Source organism: Arvicola amphibius, chromosome 3 (assembly GCF_903992535.2).
Source record: "Arvicola amphibius chromosome 3, mArvAmp1.2, whole genome shotgun sequence".
Taxonomy (NCBI): domain Eukaryota; kingdom Metazoa; phylum Chordata; class Mammalia; order Rodentia; family Cricetidae; genus Arvicola; species Arvicola amphibius.
The window spans coordinates 99,509,693-99,532,792 of record NC_052049.1 but is presented as its reverse complement, the minus strand read 5'-3'; the positions used below and the strand labels follow the sequence as shown (position 1 = coordinate 99,532,792).

The following is a 23,100-nucleotide window of genomic DNA, read 5'->3' as shown; positions in this document are numbered from 1 at the left end:
AGCTCCAGGGTCTTTATGATTTAAAAAAAAAATACGTAGGAGCTGAAGAGATGGCTCAGCAGCTAAGAGCACTGGTTGCTCTTCCAGAGGACCTGGGTTCAATTCCTAGCACCCACATGGTAACTTAAAACTGTAACTCCATGAGCTGGCTCAGCGGTTAAGAGCACTGGCTGCTCTTCCAGAGGACCCTCGTTCAATTCCCAGCACCCACATGGCAGCTTACAACTGTAACTCCAGTTTCAGGGGACCTGACACCCTCACACAGACATACACACCAATATACATAAGATAAAAATTATTTAAAAAAAAAACTATAGTGTCAGTCTCGGTTTTTCTGGCCTCTGCAGGGCTTTTAGACATAGACATACATGTGATGCACAGACATGTATGCAGACAAAATGTGTGTGGCGTTAATGTGTATATATGTATATGCATATACATATATGTGTAAATATTTGATAATAAAATTGTAAAAAATTACTTGGCTGTGGTTTGTTCGGTTGGTTGGGTAGTTTTTTGAGACTGTGTAACAGTCCTGGCTGTCCTGGAACTCCTTTATAGCTCAGGCTGACCTTGAACTCACAGAGATCAGCCTGCCTCTGCCTCCCGAGTGCAAGAATCAAAGGCGTGCGCCGCCACCACCTGGCTTGACCAGGTCTTTATCAAATGATAAGCATCTTCACCTAAGGACTGATTGAAGCATGTGACCGGATGACTCAGTGGACTTTGATTTTCATAAAAGCCTACGTGGCACTGTGGACCAGGCAGCAGGCTGCGGCATAGCTTCACAATGTAGGAGGATGAGCCTAGATGTCCTGAGGAGGTAGACAGGGCAGGAGAAGTCAGAGAAGGGGAGCATGGACTAGCCCAGGGTGCTCTGAGAACAGCTCCCAAGTGAACACGTCAGCGTGTTCACATTGCCTTTGCCGAGACAAATGCCTGAGAGACAGCTTCAGGAGAGGAAGGGCTTATTTTGGCTTGTGGTTTCAGAGCTTCTAGCCCAGCGGTTCTCAACCTTCCTAAGGCTGCAATCCCTTAATAGAGTTCCCCATGTTGTGGTGACCCCAACCATAAAGACACTTTGTTGCTACTGTGTAACTAATTTTGCTGTAAGAATCATAGTGTAGCTATCTGATATGCCACCCACAGAGGGGTTGAGACCCACAGGTTGAGAACTGCTTTTCTAGTCCATGTCATTTGGCTGCCGTGCTTTGGGGTCTACAGCAGCATAGTAAGTACATCAAGTGTGTGATAGAGGAAAAGGGAAGGAGAGACAACAGGGCTAGATTCCCAGCATTCCCTGAGGGCAGGCCTCTAGTGACCTAACTCCGACTGTGCTCCACCACCCAAAGGGTCCCAGAGCACCACAGGTCTTAGAGCACCACAGGGTGAACGAACGCCTCAGCACAGGGGCCTTTGGGGACATTTGCAACCCAAGCCATTGGATCCATCAGTCCATCTGCATTTATATAGCTTTGGACTTGACTCTGGCTTTCAAGTTGCCCTGTTTAGAGAATTTGCACCGAGTCCTGACCAGACAGTTCTTGGCTTACATGGCTCACTGGCCACCGACCCAGTGAGACATGCCCGGAAGAGATTTCCCAAAGGTTCAGAGAATCTGCTTTCCGAGAGTCAAGGAGGAAACCCCTGGTTTTGTGGGCAACAGTAGCATCCTGGCTGCTGTTCAGATTTCGAGCTCTGTGATGAATGAGTGGTAGGAGCAGTTCGGTTTGATGGATCTTGTTCCTGGCAGTTTCTTCTCCCTCCTACCTCTCTGGTTCTCCAAGACACCATGTGACTCACTTAGAATCATTTCCTTATCCCCAGCCGGGAGAAGTGAATCAAGAATTAAGTGGGGTAGGAGGTGGGAAGGCAGGGTAGTATGCATGGGGAGAGATAGCGAACACTAAAGACTCCTGAAAACACCATATAGAAAACTAATGCAGTAGAAGCTTCCTAAAATACATGCATGCATACATACCTCTCTCTCTCTCTCTCTCTCTGTGTGTGTGTGTGTGTGTGTGTGTAAGAGTTGCCCTATGGCAGGAAAACAAAGCCTTTTCTAGATACCATAGTCTATCAAAGGAAAGACAATGCCAATTGTGGTGGCATACACCTTTAATCGCAATACTTGGGAGGCAGAGGCAGACGGATCTCTTTGTTAGTTTGAGGCCCTGGTCTACATAGTGAGCTCCAGGCTAACCAAGGCTACTTAGTGAGACCCTGTCTCAAGTGAAATAAAGGCTAAGTGCCAGGTATAGGTTACATATTTTCCAGTTATTTGCCAGTGGGATTCTGTAGACCTTCCAAACTTTATAGGCCATTGCCATTCTCTTGTTTACCTTCCAGAACTTGATGGTAAGATCCTGTTTTTGAAGGTACTGAATACTTCAGTTATAAGACATTGAGAAATCCAGCTGGTACTGACCTAGAAGCTTCATCCCTATTGGCTAACTTCCATAGGTACTATGTGCATTACTGGGGGAGAGAAGTAATCAATAGTCTTACCCAGATGTGAATCTATGAACTGCAAAAATGACCAACCTGGCATATACCAACATGGCAATAGCGACATGATTATTGTGGGAGTAACTACCTTTTGATTTGGATTTCAGATCCACTCCACAAGATGAAATTCATAGGTGGCACCATTCACAGGCTATTGACTGCTAAATGGCCTTAGTATTAAACCCCTAGACGAGTGCATCTTCCAACCTCCCACAGAGAAGCTGCTTCTGCAGTAGATGGTAACTAGCATGGAGACACACAACTGATCATCATGCATGGAATAAGACCTCAGAGTGCACAGCTCTGAACGGGACATCATCACCTCACCCCTCAAGTGTAGTGATATTTCATTTGTATTTTAATAAATAAAGCTTGCCTGAAGTTCAGAGACTAAAACAGCTACACAGATCAGCCTTACAGACCAGGCAATGGTGCACACACTCTTAATCCAAATAGCCACACTAGTTTGCCATAGAAACCAGATGGTAGTGGTTCATGCTAGAGAAGAATATAAAACAGGAGGAGACAGCTCTCACACACAGTCTCATCCTGAGATTCTTGAAGGCAGGATCACCATTTCCGACTAAGGTAGAGGTAAGAGCCAGTGGCTGGCTATTTTCCTTTCCTGACCTTTAGGTTGAACCCCAATTTCTGTCTGTGGGTTTTTATTAATCATGGTAGAGGAGTGGGTATAAAGATTTTAGGATCCAGAGGCAGTAGATGCCTATAGCAAAGAGCATTTTCTGGACACAATGGTGATTGCACATAAGAATTCACCACAGCTGTGACAGGCATGCACAAGACTTCAAGATCAAACCAGACAGAATGAAAGTCAGTTCTCCTCAGCTCTACAGCCTGAGAGTCTGCCCATGCTTAGTAGATGGCCCTACACCCATGAACGTATTGGCAGCATTAAGTGGATTTAGTGGGTAAGAAGACACATGACATTGGGAATGGGAACTATTGGGGAGGGGAAACACGAACAATTGGAGGGCTGGTCATGACGGATGGATTTGACCAAAACATACTATATGTATTTAAGAAATTCTCAAAAGAAAATCTTAACAGGAAAAAAATCCTACCCCTGCCCTTTTCTTTGCTCACACAGTGCTCTGTTCGTCAGCTGGGGTGTGGGTAAACTCCACTAAGGACAAGTTCTCTGACCTCTCCTGGAAGAAATTACCTGTTGCCTTTAAAAACTAGGTTTGACCAGGTGGTGATGGCACATGCCTTTAATCCCAGCAAATCTGAGTTCAAGGGCAGCCTGATCTACAGAGCAAGTTCCGGGATGGCTGGGGCTCCATAGAAAAACCCTGTCTTGAAAATCCAAACAAGCCGGGCATGATGTTACATGCCTTTAATCCCAGGACCCAGGAGGCAGAGGCAGGTGGATCTCCATGGGTTCGAGGCCAGCCTGGTCTACAGAGTGAGTTGCAGGACAACCAAAGATACACAAAAAAACCCTGTCTCAAAAAAACAAAAAAGAAAAGGAAATACAAATAAACAAAAACCAAAATCTAGGGCTAAGGGAGCTGGAGAGATGGTTCAGCAATTAAGAACACTTACTGCTCTTGCAGAGCACATAGGTTCCATTCCCAATACCCACATAGTGGCTCACAGCCATTGTAGCTCCAGTTTCAAGGGATCTGATGTCACTTTCTGACTCCTGTGGTCCCCAGGCACACACGTGGTACCCACACAAGGTGCACGTAGAAAATACATGGCGGATAGGACACTGAAAAAGTTTTAATCTAAGAAAAAATGATAGAAATATTTAAAAATAAAAAGCTAAGGTTAAAAACCAAAGTGAGGGCTGGGACTGTATTTTACCCAGCATGCACGAGACCTCAGGTTCAATTCTCAGTGTGGCTAGAGCAGGAACAACAGTCATATAAGGGGTCTCTGTGAGTGGGGAAAAATACAGATAGAACAAGTTCATATCATGTGGTCCTACATCGTAAATGGAGGTCTCAAATGGAACATGAAGAGTACTTTATTTCTTAAAGGTCTCATCTTCCTGAGACCAGGGCTGTAGTTCAACGTTACAGCACATGGTTCAGCATGAGTGTGGCTCTGGCTTTGGCCTCCAGCATCAATAAATAATGATGATGATGATGGTAATAATAATAAATTTTAAAAAGAGAAACAAAACCTCCTACCTTTCTAACTGGAAACCCAAGAAACAATGACCAAAAGACCAAGGCATATGCTTTGTGCCCAGATTAAGACCTTAACGTTGGGGCTGGAGAGACGGCTCAATGGTTAAGAGCATTGCCTGCTCTTCCAAAGGTCCTGAGTTCAATTCCCGGCAACCACATGGTGGCTCACAACCATCTGTAATGAGGTCTGGTGCCCTCTTCTGGCCTGCAGACACACACACAGACAGACTATTGTATACATAATAAAATAAACAAATAAATAAAAAAAGAGCTTAACATGTCATGCTCTACATGACATCAGTATATATTAAAGAAATGGCTAGTGGGTAATGTGAGCCATGAGCGCGGTCAATGAAAAGATATATATGTAACGATGCCTGGGACTGAGTCAAAGGACTCTCGGCAGCTGAAAGCAATGCCCATTGGTTGAAGAGGGCATTCTTGAACATCCAAACGCTCAAGGATGTCCGTGAACCAAGTGTAAGTCCCCAGCATCCTATCCTGTAAGAGCAACAGATTACGCTGGAAGTGTAGCTCAGTGGTGTGGCATTCGCTCAGCACATAGGAAGCTCTGGGCTCAAGCCCCAATTCTGTGGGAAAAAAAAAAGCAAAACAAAACAGCAAAACAAAACTAATTAGTCTGCAATAGACTGGGTATAAAGAGGTCCCCACTGGCTGGGTGTTAAAGGCCGGATCTCTGTTGGTGCTGTTGAGAGGCAGTGAATTTTAGCAATTGGGCCCAACAGGAAGTCATCCGGTCTCTGGGGGCATGCCCTTGAGGACTGTGGGACGCTGGCTTTTCTCTCTCTCTCTCATCCTGAGATGAGCAGTTCTAGTCCACTACATGCTTCCACCACGCTATCCCATGCTACTGCAGGCCCCAAACAATGCCCACAACTGACCACATACCAAAGCAGCACATCAAAATGCAGCCGCTGCCTTTGTAAGTTAATTGTGTCTGGTTTTTGTCAAAGTGCCAGAAAGCTACTAAATTCCCTTTTAATGAAGGAAGAGATTAGTAGAGGTTTCCTTGCTCTCTTCCTGCCTTCCTGTGTGCATGTGCATGTGCGTGTGTGTGTGTCGTGCATACGTACAGATGTGCGAACACTAGTATTATCATGAAGTAACTAAGCAGATGTTGTGAAGATTTACTTTCTAAGTATTCCTACAAGTCAATAAATAGGAATGATGGGTTCACTATTACTGTTTCCACTTGCTAATGAATTTAGAATTGAAGCATGGAGCATACACTAGGAGACAAGAGACAACCCGATTAGAACCCCATATTAAAATACAAAACAAAGGAAAGCAAAAACACTCCTTGAAGGGGGCTGGAGAGATGGCTCGGTGGTTGAGAGCGATGGCTGCTCTTCCAGAGGACCCGGGTTCAATTCCCAGCATATGCATGACAGTTCACACCTGTCTGTAACTCCAGTTCTGGTTCCTCACACAGACATGCAGACAAAACACCAGTGAATGTAAAATAAAAATAATTATTAAAAAAAACACACACACAGCAAAAACACTCCCTGTGGAATCAGTTCCCCTCAAAACAGAAGCACAAGAGAAACATTTCAGTAGGCTCTTCTCTTCCCTTAACACGAGTGCCACTGAGGCAGAGAGTGTTCACACACAAATGGATGAGAACAGAAAATAAGCCTTGGTCTGGCAAGTTTCTGGACAGGCTGGTTTTTAGGGAAAACCAAGATTTCTGCAAGCCCAGTAAACAGACTACAGAATGAAAGCAACATGGGCAGCTGCGGGAACATCTGCACAGAAAACAGTGGGAGCCCTCAGTGAACACATCGTAAAGGAAAAGTTAAAAAACAAAACAAGATGAAGTAGAGCCAGACATGGTGGTGCACACCTGTAGTCCCAGCACTTGGGAGATGGAGGCAGGAGAAAGATGAATTTAAGGACAGCCTGTCTAAAAATAACAATGAAAAATAATAATAAGACCCTGTCTTCAAAAAAAAAAATAACCAGAGTATTGGTACAACAATTTCTTACATTGGTGAGAGAAGAGATTGCTTTGGGGACATGTGCACAGTTTGTGGTGAAGCTGATGAAGTTCTGCAGGCTGTCAGGCATGGTGGCGGACGTCTTTAATCCCATCATTCAGGAGAGGAAGGTGCGTTGGTCTCTGTGAGTTCCAGGCTAGCCTGGCTACATAGTGAGACTATGTCAAACAAGCAAGCTAACTAACTAACTGACTAATGCTACAGGTAGAGCCCAGCCCTATTCTGAAAAAGAAAAATGAGACCAGACACTGGTGCATGCCTTTAATCCCAGCACTCTGGAAGCAGAGGCAGGTGGATCTTTGTGAGTTCAAGGCCAGCCAGGACTATAGAGTGATCTCTAGGAGAGGCTCCAAAGCTACAGAGAAACCCTGAGAAAGTGTTTGAGTGTCAATATGCCACAGGTAGAAAAGTCCACACCTGGGATGGTCTGTACATGCAGTAGAAATAGTGGCTAACATAGAGAAGGTGGCACTCAGCTGTGCACGGAGCTATATACGAAAAGTAAAGAGCTTTGTGGCTAGAGTTTGGGTCCTGCCCTAAAGATAGGATTATGCATATGCAAATATTCCCACATCACAGACAGTTGTGGGCTCAGGTATTTCAGATGAGGGAGAAAGAGGACCTGTTATTTCTCACCTAGCCGTCCATCCCAGGAGTGTTACCGTATAGTAGCCAAGGGAGGGTGGGCAATATCCATCTTATGCTATCTTCTGCATTTTCACTATATTTATTACTGAAAACTTAGATATCAGAAAATTGGAAAGCGTTTATTGACATTTTTTATACAGTCACCTTTTAGTCACTATGACGCACTTGTGTGTGCTAGAGAGCCGGATGCTAATCCCTGCCTTTGGGAGTTCTGTGTTTTGAGAAGAGAGTGACTGAATACACTCTGTCTTTGACTGTGATCCCGATAGACTGGACTTAGGATGGGGAATGTGGCTCTGGGGGTGGAATGCTTGCCTACAGTGCAAGACTGCTGAGTTTGATTCCGGGCATCATAAAGGAAACACACAGATTTGAGTGGAGCTATAAAGCGGAGCCTTCCAGGAGGAATGTAGAGTTTTTGGAGGAGATGATGATGGGAGCTTGGGCTGGGGCAGATAGATCGCGAGCGTATTTTGGAAGTAGAACTATCAGGCTAGTGATTTGTGCGTCTGTTGTTTGTGGGTGGGTGGGAGAGGTAAAGGAAGGCATCAGCAATGCTTCATCAGCAGGGTGACTGGAGAGATGAGATGGCCTGTCCAGAGCCGCAGGCAGACGTGAGACGGTGCTCAGAAGTGCTTCTCTACTGCAAGAGAGTGGCTCATGGCCCGTCTCAGGGTTTTAGAACGTTCTTTTTTAGCTCACGGAACTACATAGGTGTCTTACCCATAGAAGGCACTCAGGTGGCTATTTGAACACCATGCATTCATTACAAATCCCAAGGAAGAGAGGAGGCAGCCAAAAATCCTTCCTAGGGGATCACTGTATGGGATCAAGGTATTGAGTACACTCTGCATGACAGATGTTGTTTAGCCCTATGCTAATTAAGTTCAATCCATTTGGCTTAATCCTCATAACATTACAATATGCTTTTGTTTCTAAGTTGTAAGTGAAGAAACTCAACAACAGCCCGAGCAAGGGCTTAATAGACGGGTATTCAGCTTCACGGACAACTGTCATCGCTCATTCTGTTTCTCAACAGCGTTTTGAGAGTCCTTATGTATAGCAGAAAGACAAAAATATGCAACAATTTCAGGAAGAAGAGCTTGGCTCTGCCTGGGAAAACGTCACAGATGTGATGTGCCAGGTGAACTGGGGTTTCACCACGAGTAGGCAAAGTGGTTTTGGTGAGCAAGTGGGGGGGTGCTGGTGGCAAATGGGGTGGTTTGTCAGAGCCGGGGCTTGGAAGGGAACAGGCTGAGTTAGCATGGGGACACTTACACAGTTGGTGTTTACAAGGTTCATTTTACCACACAAGGCAACTTGCGCAGGTAAGAGCCATAACAGGTTGTCAGACTGATGCCCCTTCTCACACCAGGGGATGCGGAGAACTCATGAATGAGTATTCTCATACTGTTCATTTTACGGCTCTCCCACACCTGCTTCAGGTTTTTCCTCTTCCTTGAAGGAGTGGCACTCAGACGTCTTGGTCCTGTTGTCTTCCACAGTAACAGAGTCATGGTGACTCTAAGCTTGACCTAGGTCTCCACACCATGGCTCCACCTTCCCATATCATCACCAGCCTAGGTAGGTGGTTTCGCCAGAGTCTGGCCCACATATGTCTACCTTTTAAGTGCCCCAAAGACATTCATGAACTGGAGAAATCCTCAGAGGGTCCTAGGAATGTGAACTTGACTTTCCCAGCAGGCAGTGTGCTCTGAAAAATCCAGGGAGAGAAATCATAGCTGCTTTGCAGTAAGCTGGTTTCGGATATGGGCGGGCATGGTAATGCAGCGGGGAAGGCACGTGGTAAAGTCTGACTCATTTGGCTATGAGTTATCCTAGTATAGTGAGAGATGGCAGAGGCTGAAGACTGTGTGTGTGTGTGTGTGTGTGTGTGTGTGTGCTTATAATCCTGGGTATCAAATGCATAAACACTCATATGATAGGTACTCTATCTCTGAGTTACATCTCAGGTTTGGGGTTTTAGACTGGCTGTTCTTAGGGTTCTTCATTGACAATTTATAGACAAAGGTATTTAACATTATGTATACTTTTATTTTATTTTATTTTATTTACTGGGACAGGGTCTCCCTGTGTAACCTGGCTGACTTGGAGCTCAGTATGTAGACAGGGCTGGCCCTGTGCGCCACCACACCCAGCTTATATATCCTGTTAAAGGATTAAACCAAACAGTTCTACGATGTTAGACTAAAGTTTGCTCTCTCCTGTTGTAGGTCACATAGATGCTATAGGCATGCACATAGGGTATGCATAGCACAGGGAGGTGACTCTTCCTCCAGGTTTACAACAAATTTGTGGCATTGCCTTACCTTCCAATGACCACATGGATGCCTTTCGCAGACATGATGTCCATTGGGCCCCCCCCCCCCCCCCGAGACAAGGGATGAAACTCTAGCCACACGGAGAGACTATGAGTCACCCTTTCATAACAGAATAGCAGGTTCAGTACAGAGAGGACCTTTGAGTCCTTGCTGCCTCCGATCTGGCTAACTTTCAGTCATTCCCTAATTAAAGGGTGCTGTGCCAGTCGTAATCCAAAGCAGGGAGTTAGTTCTCAATATCTTCCATTTGGCTTGGGAATGCGTTGTACGCCGTAGGATGACAGATTTATTTTCCTATGCATTAAATTGACCTAACTCAGACTTGGAGTGTTCAGGTCAGTGAGACACAGCAATGTAACGATAGAGGGACAGACAGACCCAGTTCCTGCTCACAGGGAAAGAAGAAGCTCGTGGTGGGACTTGTCTGTCCATCGAGCTAGGATAAGTCTATGCCAGTAGACACAACTATCAGCTCTCATTGGTCTAATGTCACCAGAGTTGTCACATATCACTTATATCTGGAGTCAGCAGGGGACTCTGCTTATTGTAGCTGCTGCGTGACACAGACTCACAGAGATTATACTATTTTAAGAAGATGGGTGAGTTTTGGATGGAAACCTGGGGCTTTTTGGTTTCAAAGTAGGGGTTGCAGTTTTATCCACTCTTGTTTCCCAAAGCGCAGGACAGTGTTTAGCGCACGCGCAGACTCAGCAGTTTTGGTTCGCCGCGCAGGACTGCAGGGTACCAGCGGAGAGGTACCCAAGTGGTTGCTAAAGCAGACTGGGCACGGGCACTCCTGCTGTGTCTTCTGGGAAAGCAGGTTTCCTTATTGGAGGTGAATTGTCCAGAAGGAAAGTGTATGGGCCGGCAGGGTGACTCAGCCACTTAGGACTCTTACTGCCAAGCCTAACATTTCCTAGAACCCACATGGTGACAGGAGCGACCTGAGTCCTTGCGAGTTGTTCCCTGATACTCAGATGAATGTAACAACAACAACTACCATGAAAGCTTAAAGGGAGTGTAGAAAAAAAAAAGGAGAAGGCTGACGAGAGAATGTTGGGGGTCCTTGATGTTTAGGGATCAGAAAGGATTATAAAAATACAGGAAGCCGGGCGGTGGTGGCGCACGCCTTTAATCCCAGCACTTGGGAGGCAGAGGCAGAGGCAGGCGGATCTCTGTGAGTTCGAGGCCAGCCTGTTCTACAAGAGCTAGTTCCGGGACAGGCTCTAAAAGCCACAGAGATACCCTGTCTCGGAAAAAAAAATACAGGAAAGTTTCTTTTCAACAGGGATCTGCAGTCAGTATCTGCTGTGGCAAACAGTTGGAGGATGACTCTAAGGATAGATTATTATTTCTCTGGGCATAGGCCACCGTCAGCGCCTCTCACAGTGAAGAATCAGCTACTTGTCCCCAGAGGAGGAAGGTCCTTGCATATGTCCGTGGCACATGGCACGCGGTGGAAGACCCGGTCTTACAGCAGCTGGCTCGGATTTTGGTGGTACTATGACTTGGACACAGGCATCTCTGTCAAGATGATTGTGGGGAAAGACCCAGGGGAGAGAGATTAAAGTTGCTTAAGGCCGGAGGAAGAGCTGCGCCCCAGGAGAAAGAGCCACCTGTGAGAAAGAAAGCACCAGCACTTCGCAGTGCTCCTTTTCGGGGGTTCTGGCCGGAGGGGAGGAGCTTCCTTGGAGGGGCATGGCGGAGGGCGGGACCGGTCGTAACAGGTGTGCGGGCGCCGGGGCTGGCAGGCTGGAGGCGGGGCGACCGGGGAGGCCACACCCTGAAACTACCTGCTCGGGGAGGAAGGATGAGAACGGGAGCCTCTGCCGCCGGCCGGGCGCGCTGGGCCTGCCCCGGAACTTGGCCCGTACCTCTCCTCGCACTCCGCGTCCCTCGTGTCCCCAACGCCCCGCGGGCCATGGTAGTCGGCTGCCTGCAGGGACCACGCGTCTGAGACCGGCGATCGGGCCGCCGAGACCATGGGGAGCAATCGGGGCCGCAAGGCCGGAGGGGGCTCGAAGGACTTCAGCGAGGGACTTAAGTACAGCTCCCGGCGAGAGGTGAACGGGGGCTGGGTACCCGGGAGCGGGGAACCTGGGCTGGGCGTCCACAGTCCGGATTCTCGTGCACCAGCACCTGCGCGAGGCTCTTGGTTTCGCCTGAGCTCCGCTCTACGACCCGTGGGTGGCCCGGGCTCGGGCGCACAGGTGGAATTTCCTGTTCGGTGGGTGCCTGGCCGCTGGTTGCAGGGCGGGGCTGGCCGGACCTCGGCCCCAGAGCTGCCTCGCACCGGCCACCGAGGAAGCGGGAAGCCCCAGGGCCTGGAGGCGTCGGGGAGCTACTCCTGCCTCCTGCCCTCTCGCTGGCTTGAAAAGAGAACCTCCGTGGTGGTCCCATTCGTTCTGGGTTATAGTGTCCTGAGTGGGCGATCCGGGCTATGTCAAGGACATATCCAGGGGTTGGAGACTTGTCTGTCCTTGGCTTCTGCCTTAGTTTTGGTCTTTCCTGGTCAGAAGGTGTTTTGGCTCTTATGTAGGAGTAATCTCAGAGCAGTTTGTCTACGTACAGCGTGGAGGTGAGGGCTTGTTGGCCCTTGAGAAGGTGGCTGTCTGGGCAGTGGTGACCGAGCCTCTAACTAGATTTTTGGAAGATACAGAAGCAGGAAACAGAAGCCCGGAGAAGTGCCGGAGAAGTCTCTTGAAAGACCTCCAAAGCAGTGTCCTTTACTGTACGGGGGAGAAGGGGGGCTTCAGTCACTGAAGGACACGTATGAGGTGGGGGTGGGGGCAGTGCTCCGGTGGGATTAGCGGCAAGAGGCTTGGTGAGTGAGGCTTGTTGCTCTGAGCGAGGCAGTTTGCTGGAGCCCGATTTCCCCTTCTGACACCTTTTCGTGCACTCTTTCCGAACTGACTTGCAGAAGACGAGATCTGGGGCGCGGGCGTGTGTGTGGGGGGGTGTCTACTGTCTTCACTTTCCACTCCCAGTGGCTGGAGTCCCTGTAGCCTGTGCTTCAGCCTTGCTGTGAGATGCATTCCGGTCTTTCCCACCTGCTGCCTCCTTCTCTTCCTTTCGGTAGTTGGGGCGTTTAGGAATCCTTCGGGCTCCTGCTTCCTGCTGTGTGCTGTTTCGTTTCTGGACTGTTTTTCTCCTCTTCCAAGTTTGCCCTTCCTGACTTCCCTTACAAAGACTGTTACTGATAATGAAAGTGGGTCCTCTGGGGACTGAACTCAGTCTCCTCTCTGGGCTACACCACATCCCACGGGGGTTGGGGTGCGCAAAGTTCCTCCCCAACTGGAGTCCGGGTGGGGCTTACCTCCCTGGTCCCTGGGCTCCTGCTAGGTTACTCTCCACCAGCAACTCCACCTCGTCTTCCTCCCCCCTAGGTCCTCATTCATCTAGTCTCCACTCCTACTTCATCTCTGCCGGTTTCTTTCTCATATGTGGTTTACTTTGTCTGTTTTTTTTCCCCCAACGGTGCTGGGCCAGGCATTCACTGCCCCGGGGGGCTCTCAGAGAGATACGATTGACTCCTTTAAGGAACTTGCTGTCTTGTGGGACATGTGAACAGACACGCACAAAGTTTGTCACCAGACAGTGTGTCCCCAAGAGAGTAGCCACAGCGTACTTTTATACCGGGAAGTTTTCAGTATGTCTCCCACCCTAGGCTTGGTTGCGCCTTCCCTGGCATCACCCAGCAGTGCCGTTTACAGTTGGGGTCTGTAGATCTGCCTGGGCATGTTTTCTGATCAGCCTGTATGGCTGCTGCCTCTCGGTAACTTCTGTCACAGAGCCTGGCTCAGGTCATGTTGGGTCCCAGGACAAACACTATCGGGGCTTTTGGGTTCCTTGTGTCTTGACTGCCTCCTTCCTATTGCTCTGGTCCCTGTTCTGCCCTCGTGACTCCAATGGAGGGGAACAGTTATTACACAGGGTTGTTTTCCCCATTGCACGTATCTTGGGACTGTGTGTGCCCTGCCCAGGTGTGAGCAGGTGTGTAGATGCCAGTTGTTACAGTCACTAGTGAGAACTGAGAAGCTGATTTCACTGAGTGGTTAAGTCCGTGTTGAATGTTTGCTGGTGGCTGTGAAGTTGCCCTGACCTAATGCGTATTTGATCAGTAATGATTTCCGAAGGTGAGATTCAGTGTTCCATAACTACAGAGAGACTGGTTGGGAACTTAGATGCTGTGGGTCAAGATCAGGTGTCTGGGAGCTAGGTCTTCCAACCCTGACAGTCACCTCTTAATTGGTCAAACATTCACCCATTCACCCATTCATTCCAGTCCCTCATTTGCATAACAGGTGTTTACTAAGTATCCAGTGACCACTCACGTGCCAGGTGTTGAGACGAATCCAAGTCCCAGTCCCTGCCTTCAGGGCCACTGTGGGTAGTATGTATGAGCACAGAGTGCGCATTGGGAGGGGCATCTGTTGCTGGGTGGTGGTGGCACACGCTTTTAATCTCAGCATTCAGGAGGCAGAGGCAGGTAGCTCTCCAGGTTTGAGGCCAGCCTGGCTCACATAGTGAATTCCAGGACAGCTAGGATTGTTACACAGAGAAACCCTGTCTTGGGGGAAAAAAAGAAAAAAAAAAGAAAAGAAAGGAAAAGAAAAGAAAAGTTAAAAAAAGGTATCTGTTTATCCCAAGTTGGAACTGTGGAATCACCAGTGCAGCTGTACTAGGCTGCAGGCATCTGTGATGTGGTGACAGAGGGGACAACATGGGACCAAAACCCAGGGCTGCCGCTACCTAGCCAGGTGATCTGAGATGTTATCCAATCCCAGTTAATCTCGATTTTCCTGGCTATGAAATGGGATGGCATGCCTGGCCCAGCTTTGTTGCTAAGACTCAAAGGAGTGCTTTGTTTGCATGGGAAACCTCAGTCAGTCTGCAGTGGTTTCAGATCACGCCATAAGGGGTTTGTGAGTTTAAAAGGCCCTGAGACCACTAGGAGACTATTTACTGGGGGAGGGCAGAGATGCAAATCAGGAGAGGCTCCACTTTAAATGGGTTCCTGACTTTATGCAAGTGCTGAGAGGCTTGACTAAACAGTGGGCACGGCACCACAGAAGGTGTGCTGGGGAACAACACCCCCAGTTCTCTGCCATGCCGGCTATCTCCCTGAGCTCTTTCACTTACTTACACACACACATCCCGTCTCCAGCTTCTATGAAAAAAGATCCTTTTTTGACAAGAACATGAGTGGCCTGCTCACTCTGTTTCCCTCAGATCCTTTTCCGCTCCCACCAGGCAAAACACACCTATAGAGATCTTTCTTTGTTCTCCTAAGTACTGGGTGCTGCGTGAGGGAGAGAATAGAGGAGACAGTGAGCCCTGGGAGTCTGTATGGGTGGGGAACAGGTGCTGGCAGTGGAGAGGAAGGCTGTTTTCTCCAGTGGGTATCAGAGGACCCACGCTTTACCCCTACCCTGGCTCCTAGGAACATCTGAGACTGCCATTTCATTTAGGCATCTGGAAAGCTGAGACGGAGGGGACCTCCGTACTTTGAGCATTGCTTCTGTGTGACTGGGTCTCCCGTTCCCAGAGGGTTTGCTGAGGGTCCTCTGTGGCTAAGGTGTCATCACAGACGATGGAAGGAGAAGCAGTCTTGCTCCCTTCCTCAACCTGGTCTCTGTGGACAGCGGCCTCAGAGCCCTGTGGCCCTGGAGTTCCCCTGGTGTCTGTTTGTTCTCTATTGTTCTTGCTCAGGCTGCTGGCTCCTCTCTCCTGAAGTGCAGGTGTTCTTGAAATGGGAGGGAGAACAGGACAGAGTCTCCAGAGAGTCCAGGTCTTAAAGATGTTATCTGGCTCTCTATGGTGACCACAGGACTGGATCCACTACAGCACTGGCTATTGCTGCTAGTACTTGGGAGCCCACACTGTCCTCTCAGAGGTCGCAATGTACCTTTGTATCCAAGAGATTGTTTCCAGTACCATCACGGATCCCAGAATCTAAAGTGCTCAAGTACCTTCGGTAAGATGGCATTGTACAGCCAGGATTGGATTCACTGTAGGGAGACGTTCCGAGAACTTGGTCATTAGGTGGTCTGGTGTGTGTAGCCTGCCACATACTGGGGCTGTGTGGTATATACTGTTGTATGTGGTAGTCTGCTTTGTGAAGTTTGACTATTCACATATAATCCTAACACATGCCCATGTGCTTCAGGTCATCTCTAAATTACTTATAGTATATAACACAATAAAAATAGTCATTAAACTAGAGATAAACAAATGTCAGTACCTGTTCCCCACAGATAACAGTTTTTATTTAATTATTTATCAGCAATTTCTATTTGTTAGTGGTTGTTTGCAGTGCTAAAGATTAAGCCCAAGGCTTTGTGCACGTGGGCCAACTGTCCTGCCTCTGGGCAGCCTTCTGGTCCTTGCCAACAACTTTTCTAGAAGCAGGTCCTTACTAAAAGTTCCACTGAGGTACTCGTCTTCCTATTCTGCCCATTCTGACTGAGTTTAGCAATACGTCAGGTTTTCTCTGGAAGTTTTGTGCCTGTTGTCTAAGTGGTTAGACTCTCAGATCTCTCTGTCTGTGGCCCCTGCGGGTGATGCTGAGGTAGATTGGCTATCATGGATGTCAATGGAGGAAAGGTGGATGGAACCCCTTCTCCCCTTGCCTAAATACGTGTGCTTCAGTCCGTTGTCTCACTCACCACAGCGTTGATGGGGAGAAACTAAAAGCGTAGTTTTTACAGACGAAAACTCAGAGGCTCAAAGGCCTTGTGTAAACTTCCCAAAGGCAGTGGGAGGTAGAGCAAGATTTCAGACCTTGATCTGTGTGACTTCAAAGCCCATGGGCTTAACCACAATGCTATTATAAAATTGTGTTCCAAAGACAGGGGTGATTGACGCATCTGCTCAGCAAATCCCAGAACACATCATTAGGGCGTTGTGAGCACATTAAAAAAAAGAAGTGGTGATCACCAGGCGCCAGCACCAGCGCACCCAAGTCATCTCTCTCCAAACCTGTCTGGTCTTTCTTTTGATGGACTGAGTTAGCCGGGAGACTAGGTGCATAGCAGATGTGACTTCAACGTGGCTTTCAACAAAATGTACCTTCATTTATTATGTGCATAATTAAAAACCATGGCGCAACTTTAAATTGAAAAACAGTTCACCCAACCCACACTGGCGAATCAGAACAGTCCATTTCTTTTGTCTTGTTCCATTCCCTCACTTGGTTCATGAACTTACCTTGTTTGTTGTGCACAAGTCATTAGCCTGGCAAAGACACAGTAGTGATCCTGTCCTCCAGGCACCATGGAGGGCTAGGAACTGGGAAGTCTTATGGTTGGGTAAGTTTGTGAATGACTGAGCATCTGTGCTAAAGAGGGTCCTTCTGGATGGTGACCTTCGGGCTGCCCCTCATTTCCTGCTGGGCACTGTGACTTTTCCTCTCTAGTAACAATTCAGATGGGACCTTCAGACTCGGGGCATTCGCCTCTTGGCTTTTGCACATGACATTGAACTGGGAGGGAAAGGCCAGTGACACTGATGGTTTCGTGTTGAGTCAGAAGGAGCTGCTAGCCTCTGGATGGATTGCTGAAATGGAAACGTGTCCATCTGGGTCTGGAGGAAAAGCTAGCTACCCATGCGACAGCACTCTCCCAGGCTGAACCAGAAATCACCTCCCTCTGTGGCGCAGGGTGAGGAGCCTGGGTGAGGAGCCTGCTCCGCCCCAGTACATCCAGAGTTTTGAGGTGATCTGACAGGGAGAGGCCAGGCTTGGCGTTTGTCATGTGGCTGTTCCAAGTCTAAAGAAAGGGTTTTTGCTTTTGCTTTCTTACCAGACCATGCTTATTTAGATCTATTAAAGAATATCTTTAAGGGCCAGCGAGATGGCTCAGCAGGTAAAAGCGCTTGCCAAACAAGCCTGATGATCATAATTTTATTCTTGAAACTCACAAGAGCTACATATGGAGGCTCGTATCTATAATCCTAGTGCTCCTCCCGTGATATGGGAGGTGGAGATAGAAGGAATTCTGAAAAGCTGGAGGGCCAGCTAGCCTGCAGTACAGTGCCTAGCAGAAAACAAGAAAGATCCTGCCAAAGTAAAGTGGAGGGAAAGAACCGACTTCCAAAGTTGTACCCTGACTGCCACACCTGCGCCAGGGCACACACACACACACACACACACACACACACACACACTCACACACACTAATAAGTAAAATAAAAAATTAAAATGTTATTAAAAGGCTACAGAATTATATGTTCAAAGAAAATATAGTCAACTCAGATTGCCAGAGTTTCTTTTTAAATGATTTATTTATTTTTACTTGCTGTGTATTAGTGTTTTGCGTTCATGTATGTCTGTGTGAGTGTGTCAGATTCCTTGGAGGTAGCATTCCAGGGAGTTTGTAAGCTGCCATGTGGGTGCTGGGAATTGAACCCAGGTCCTCTGGAAGAACAGGCGGTCACTGATCCAACTCTCCAGACCTGATAGCCAGAATTTTTAAATGAGGGGGAAGTGTTGTAGCAATTTGCTGTTGTTTATGCATGTTTTTCTCTCTCTCTGGTTTTTTTCATGGTGGCTACTATTTAGCTTTGGTTGTCCTTGACCTCACTATGCACACCAGGCTGGCCTTGAACTCATGGAGACCAGCTTGGCTCTGCCTCCCAAATGCTCTCTGGAGGTTGGTTTGTTTGTGGTTACAAAAGTTGGGGGAGGGGTTTGAAGTCAAGCAGTATAGAAAGATTCGGATTAGAATGTGAAGTTTTCTGGGATTTGTTTCTCAAGGTATTAATTTTAAAAATTAAAAATTATTTTCATTTTTGCTTATGTGTGTGCATCACTATATGTGTGCAGGTTCCTCAGAGGCAGAAGAGGGGCATCAGAGCCCCTGGAACCACTCAGTGTGGGCACTGGAACTGAACTTGGGTCCTCGGTAGAAGTGCAAGCACTCTTTACCACAGAGTCCTCTCTCCAGCCCCTTGCTCCCTAAGGTTTTAATCCTTGTAAGTGGTCAGGAAGTCTTTGGGTCATCGGGGCATCCCTCTGAGGGGAGCATGGGACACTGGTCTCTTCCACTAACTGAGCATTTTGCTTTGCTGTATACTCTTGCTGTGATGTTCTACTACAGCTGTCAATCAAGTTGAATCTCTATCAGTTGATTATCTAAGGTATTTCATGACAGTAACAGAAAGCTAACAGCTGGTGCTCATTTTCCAATAAGTCATCTCTTCTTATAAGAATTGGGGTATTGCTGGGTGGTGGTGGCACACACCTTTAATCCCAGCACTCAGGGAGGCAGAGGCAGGCAGATCTCCATGAGTTCAAGGCTAGCCTGGTCAACAGAACTAGTTCCAGGACAGCTAGGACTACACTAAGAAACCCTGTCTTGAAAAACAAAAAACAAAAGAAAGAAAAGAAAAAGAAAGAAAGAAAGAAAGAAAGAAAGAAAGAAAAGAATTGTGGTATTAATTGATATGTGTATACATATTCTTCCCAAATGGAATCATAATGTAATTCCATTCTTCAGGCAAAGACTTGGCTGTCACAACTTAATTCAAACACTTTGTAATTTTTAAAACTTTTTAATTTTATGTGCGTTGGTGTTTTGCTTGCATGTGTGTCTGTGTGAGAGTGTTGGATCCTCTGCCTCTAGAGTGCTGGGATTAAAGGCATGTGCCATCCCCACCCAGCCTTATTAAATATCTTAATCCATACTAGAACTGTGGAGCTAAAACGTAGGCCCCTCTCCTTGCCCACCCCATCATGTTGAGAGTCTAGGAAGGGCTCTGTCCCGGAGAGTTCTCGGAGGACATCTGATGGTCATAGAGGGGGCAGGAATTTGCTATGACCCTCCAGATCTGTTCTGCAGAGCTAACCAACCACTGGTTAAAAATGTTTGGAGAAAAGCACACAGCCGTGTAGGCTTTCTTGCCTTTATTCTCTGAAACACACAGCACACCGTCAGTTAACACTTAGGGATGGTTTGAAGTGTACAGAAGGATGTGTCAAGGTTCTGTGCAAACAGTACTTCGTTTTATGGAAGGGCCTGCACCTGAAGGCCCACAGAGTTTGGCATCCAGTGAAACCTGGAACTAAACTAGTCTTCTGTGGCTAGGGATGGGTGACTTTTTCTGACGAATATGACTTCTCTTTCTGTCTATCTTCGTTTTACCTATTCTTTGAAAGGACGTTTTGGCTTATCCCTCAAGCCTTCCTCGAGTGGTTGTATTATCCCTCACCCCTTCCTTTCCTTTGATGACTCGGGTGAGCCCCTTGATGTGTCCTTGGATGATTAATGGAGATGCAGCAGTAAGGATGACGGCTGTCCCTGAACACCTGCAGCCCCATGGAACCCACTGGGTCAGATCTCTTGTTGAATTTAGATCGTGTTTACAGAAATAGGACTAATGATGAGGTTAAGGCAGATGACCAGAGGTCTGGGAAATGTTCCGTTTGACTGATTGGAGGAATCGAGCATGGTTAGCTAGAGAAAGCGGAGCCAGAACACGCGGAATGCTGATAGGGAAGGGGTCTGAGGCTGAGCACATCAGAAAGAGGAAAGACTTGTGCTGTTGGTGTCCTGTGATAATGAAACTTCCTGCAGAAGCAAATGGCTCTGCAAGCTCGAGGGTGGGATGTGGCCTCGAGTCTGTCCCACGGGAAGACTGCAGCTCCAAAGCTCCCCCCCACCCCAGCTTACTACTGCCACCTCCCGAGATTCTGGCTTGTAATTATGGACTCAGCGGGAAGGGTTTCCCTGTTTGCATGTTGAGTCCTTTCACACCAACCTATCCTTAGATCTTCAGCTTAATTAGGGGCCTGGGAGCCACAGAGCAGGTGTTTCAGAATCTCACCAATTTGTGGAGGTTTGCGGGTTTTGTTTGCGGATCCAAGGGCCTCCGGAGCACAAACGCAGTATGGTATCTATATTTCATGGGTTATTCCTCAATCAGAGAAAAGAATGTCACTCATCTATTGGTAGAAGCAACGCCTCTACCACTGAGCTTCGTGCAGGGGAAAAACAGAGGGGGACAAAGCTAGTTTTCCCTGAATCCTACATGTTGTGTATTTAGATACCATTTTAAAAATAATCCATTATTGAAGCTTAAACAGATTAGTGGCTGGGAGACTGAAGAGTGGCGGACAGGAAGAAGGTAGGTGTGGTTCAAAAAGACGACAGTGGGCTGGGTGTGGCGGCACACACCTTTAATGCTCGCACTCAGGAGGCAGAGACAGGGAGATCCCTGTGAGTCTGGGCCAGCTTGATCTACATAATGAGTGCCAGGACAGCCAGGACTGTGTGGAGAGTCTTGTCTCAACCCCACCCCACCCCCAAAAGAGACAACAGGAGGGACCTTCGCATTGAGGTGGCACAGAGGCTTGTCCATAGTGGACATGGGAACCTGCCCCGGAGGTAGAGCACATGGAGGGACACACTGTACAAGTCAGACAGGAAATCTGGGTAAGATCTGTGGGTTGTATCCGTGTCACATGGTGAGACTTTTCCAAGTGCTACCATGGCTGGGCGTGGGGGGAGGCTCACGCACAGCCTAGAAAGCATCTCATTGTTTCTCACAATTTTGTGGAAATCTGAATTATTGCAACAAAAACTACAGTATTAAAAAAAACACACTAGTCTGTGAAGTTGGAATGTAGACTCAGTGGAAAGTCATGAAAATAAATGAGAAGTTAGGAGAGGCTCAGCACACCTCCCATTTCTGTTTAGTTTAGTGACTGTGTGTGTGTGTGTGTGTGTGTGTGTGTGTGTGTTGGAGGTTGTGCTGTTGTTGCAGAGAGGATGGTGAGGTGGTTGGGCCAGGTCTCAATCCCTAGCTGCTGCTTCATCCCACCTCCTCCAAATCAAAGAGTCAAGTGATACATCTGGGTGGAGTGGAGGATGGAGGACAGGAGGGAGAAGAGGCCTCTCTGGTTCTGTGGCTCACGCAGGTGCGGGTGCAGTTCGGCTGGCCTCCATGGCATGCCCCATGCCACACCTGAGCTTGGTCTGTCCTGGGCTTGTCAAGTCTGCACTGGATAGGTGGATTCATGGTGGGTGGGGAAGTAAAAATCAAAGAGGCACAGCAGGGAGGCCCTGTCATTAGCAGGAATTAGCTAATTATGTTCTCTAAGGGGTCATTAACCCAGTTTTAAGAGAGGGAGACTGAGGCCCAATGAAAAGTATTTGCCCCAGGGACTTAGGGGGCTCAGCCCAGAATGCCATATAGGTCACACCCACTTCGCCTCACAAAAAAGGAAAGAGATTTCTGTCAGGTAGCCCTCCTCACACAGTGTGTTCCCTCTCTTCTGAGAAGGAAGGTGTCTTATGGCTGGGATGTGTGGCTTCTGTCCCCAGGCTGTGCTGGCAGCAACCCTGGGCCTCAGTTTAGCGGGGAGGCATAGAACAGTCACAGAAGGAGCCTGCAGTTCCCTGACAAAGAGTCTCATTTCTGTGTGTTGTGGAAGTCAGGTAGGTCCTGGGGACTTTCCTTTATGATCAGATCAGGTATGGAGACTTTCGGTTTACTTTATTCTGTTGGTGTTCTGTTCTGATGGACTGTAGTTGACACACGGATGGAAATTCTTCATCCACTCATGTCCCAGAATTCACGTCTGATGGGACAGTTGAGGTCAGTGATGGTCAGAGAGCAAAGACGAGAGGGCTGTGTGGGAAAGTGGCGACGGGAGCCCCCACCCCCTACCCCACCCCGCATGTGTCTTGGCCTGAGGCTGGCTCCGTGAATGGCAATTGTGTGTTTCCAACAGCCCCGGGGAATTTGAGGAAGATGCCTTAACTATTATGGGTGGGAGGGTCCCATGGCAGGAAGTAAAGTCAACCCACACCACAGGTTCCTTGTGTCCCGGTGGCTTAAAATAAACTGGCTGGAGCTGGTAAACCGGGCTACCTCTTCCCTAGTGCTGAGAAGTGGGTGAGCCTGACCGCCTGCAAACTGGAAAGGGTAGGTGGAGTTTCTCAAGAGTCAGCTGCCGGAAAGTGACCCAAGCACTTGTTTAGACCTTTCCAGATCCCAGGCCCTGGCCCTGCCCAAGACACCAGGGTCTGCAGGATCTGGAGAGCAGGAGAGAGGCAGGGGATGGTGTGTGTGTGTGTGTGTGTGTGTGTGTGTGTGTGTGTGAAAGAGAGAGAGAGAGAGAGAGAGAGAGGGCGAGGGCTGGAGGGAGATAGGCATAGGGATCCAGACTCCCGAATGAGTGCTGTTTGTTCTTACTAGACGTCTAGGGAGGTTGGCTTGTGAGCTCAGCAGGGACCAGAAGCGCCTCTCGGCTTTTCGGTTGATCAAATGCTGTGGCTGATGGCTGAGTTTCTAGTGTGTGCTTTTTCTTCCATTCTCCTGTGTGCCCAAGGTCCTCTTTGGACTGGAGTTTGTGCCGGGTTCTGCACTGTGGTGGTGGTTTGTTGGGTGAAGCCTCAGATGATGGAATCCATCTTTCTC

General features: G+C 48.1%; 1 protein-coding gene across 1 annotated transcript in view; it reads left to right on the top strand.

Moving 5' to 3' along the window:
- Positions 1-11,502: 11,502 nt before the first annotated feature.
- Positions 11,503-23,100, top strand: part of St14 (ST14 transmembrane serine protease matriptase) — a 38,711-nt gene continuing 27,113 nt past the window's right edge. Inside the window, exon 1 of the mRNA XM_038323351.1 lies at positions 11,503-11,741. Coding sequence (XP_038179279.1) covers positions 11,661-11,741 — 81 coding nt within the window. The 5' untranslated portion in view covers positions 11,503-11,660. The remainder of the gene's footprint in view (positions 11,742-23,100) is intronic.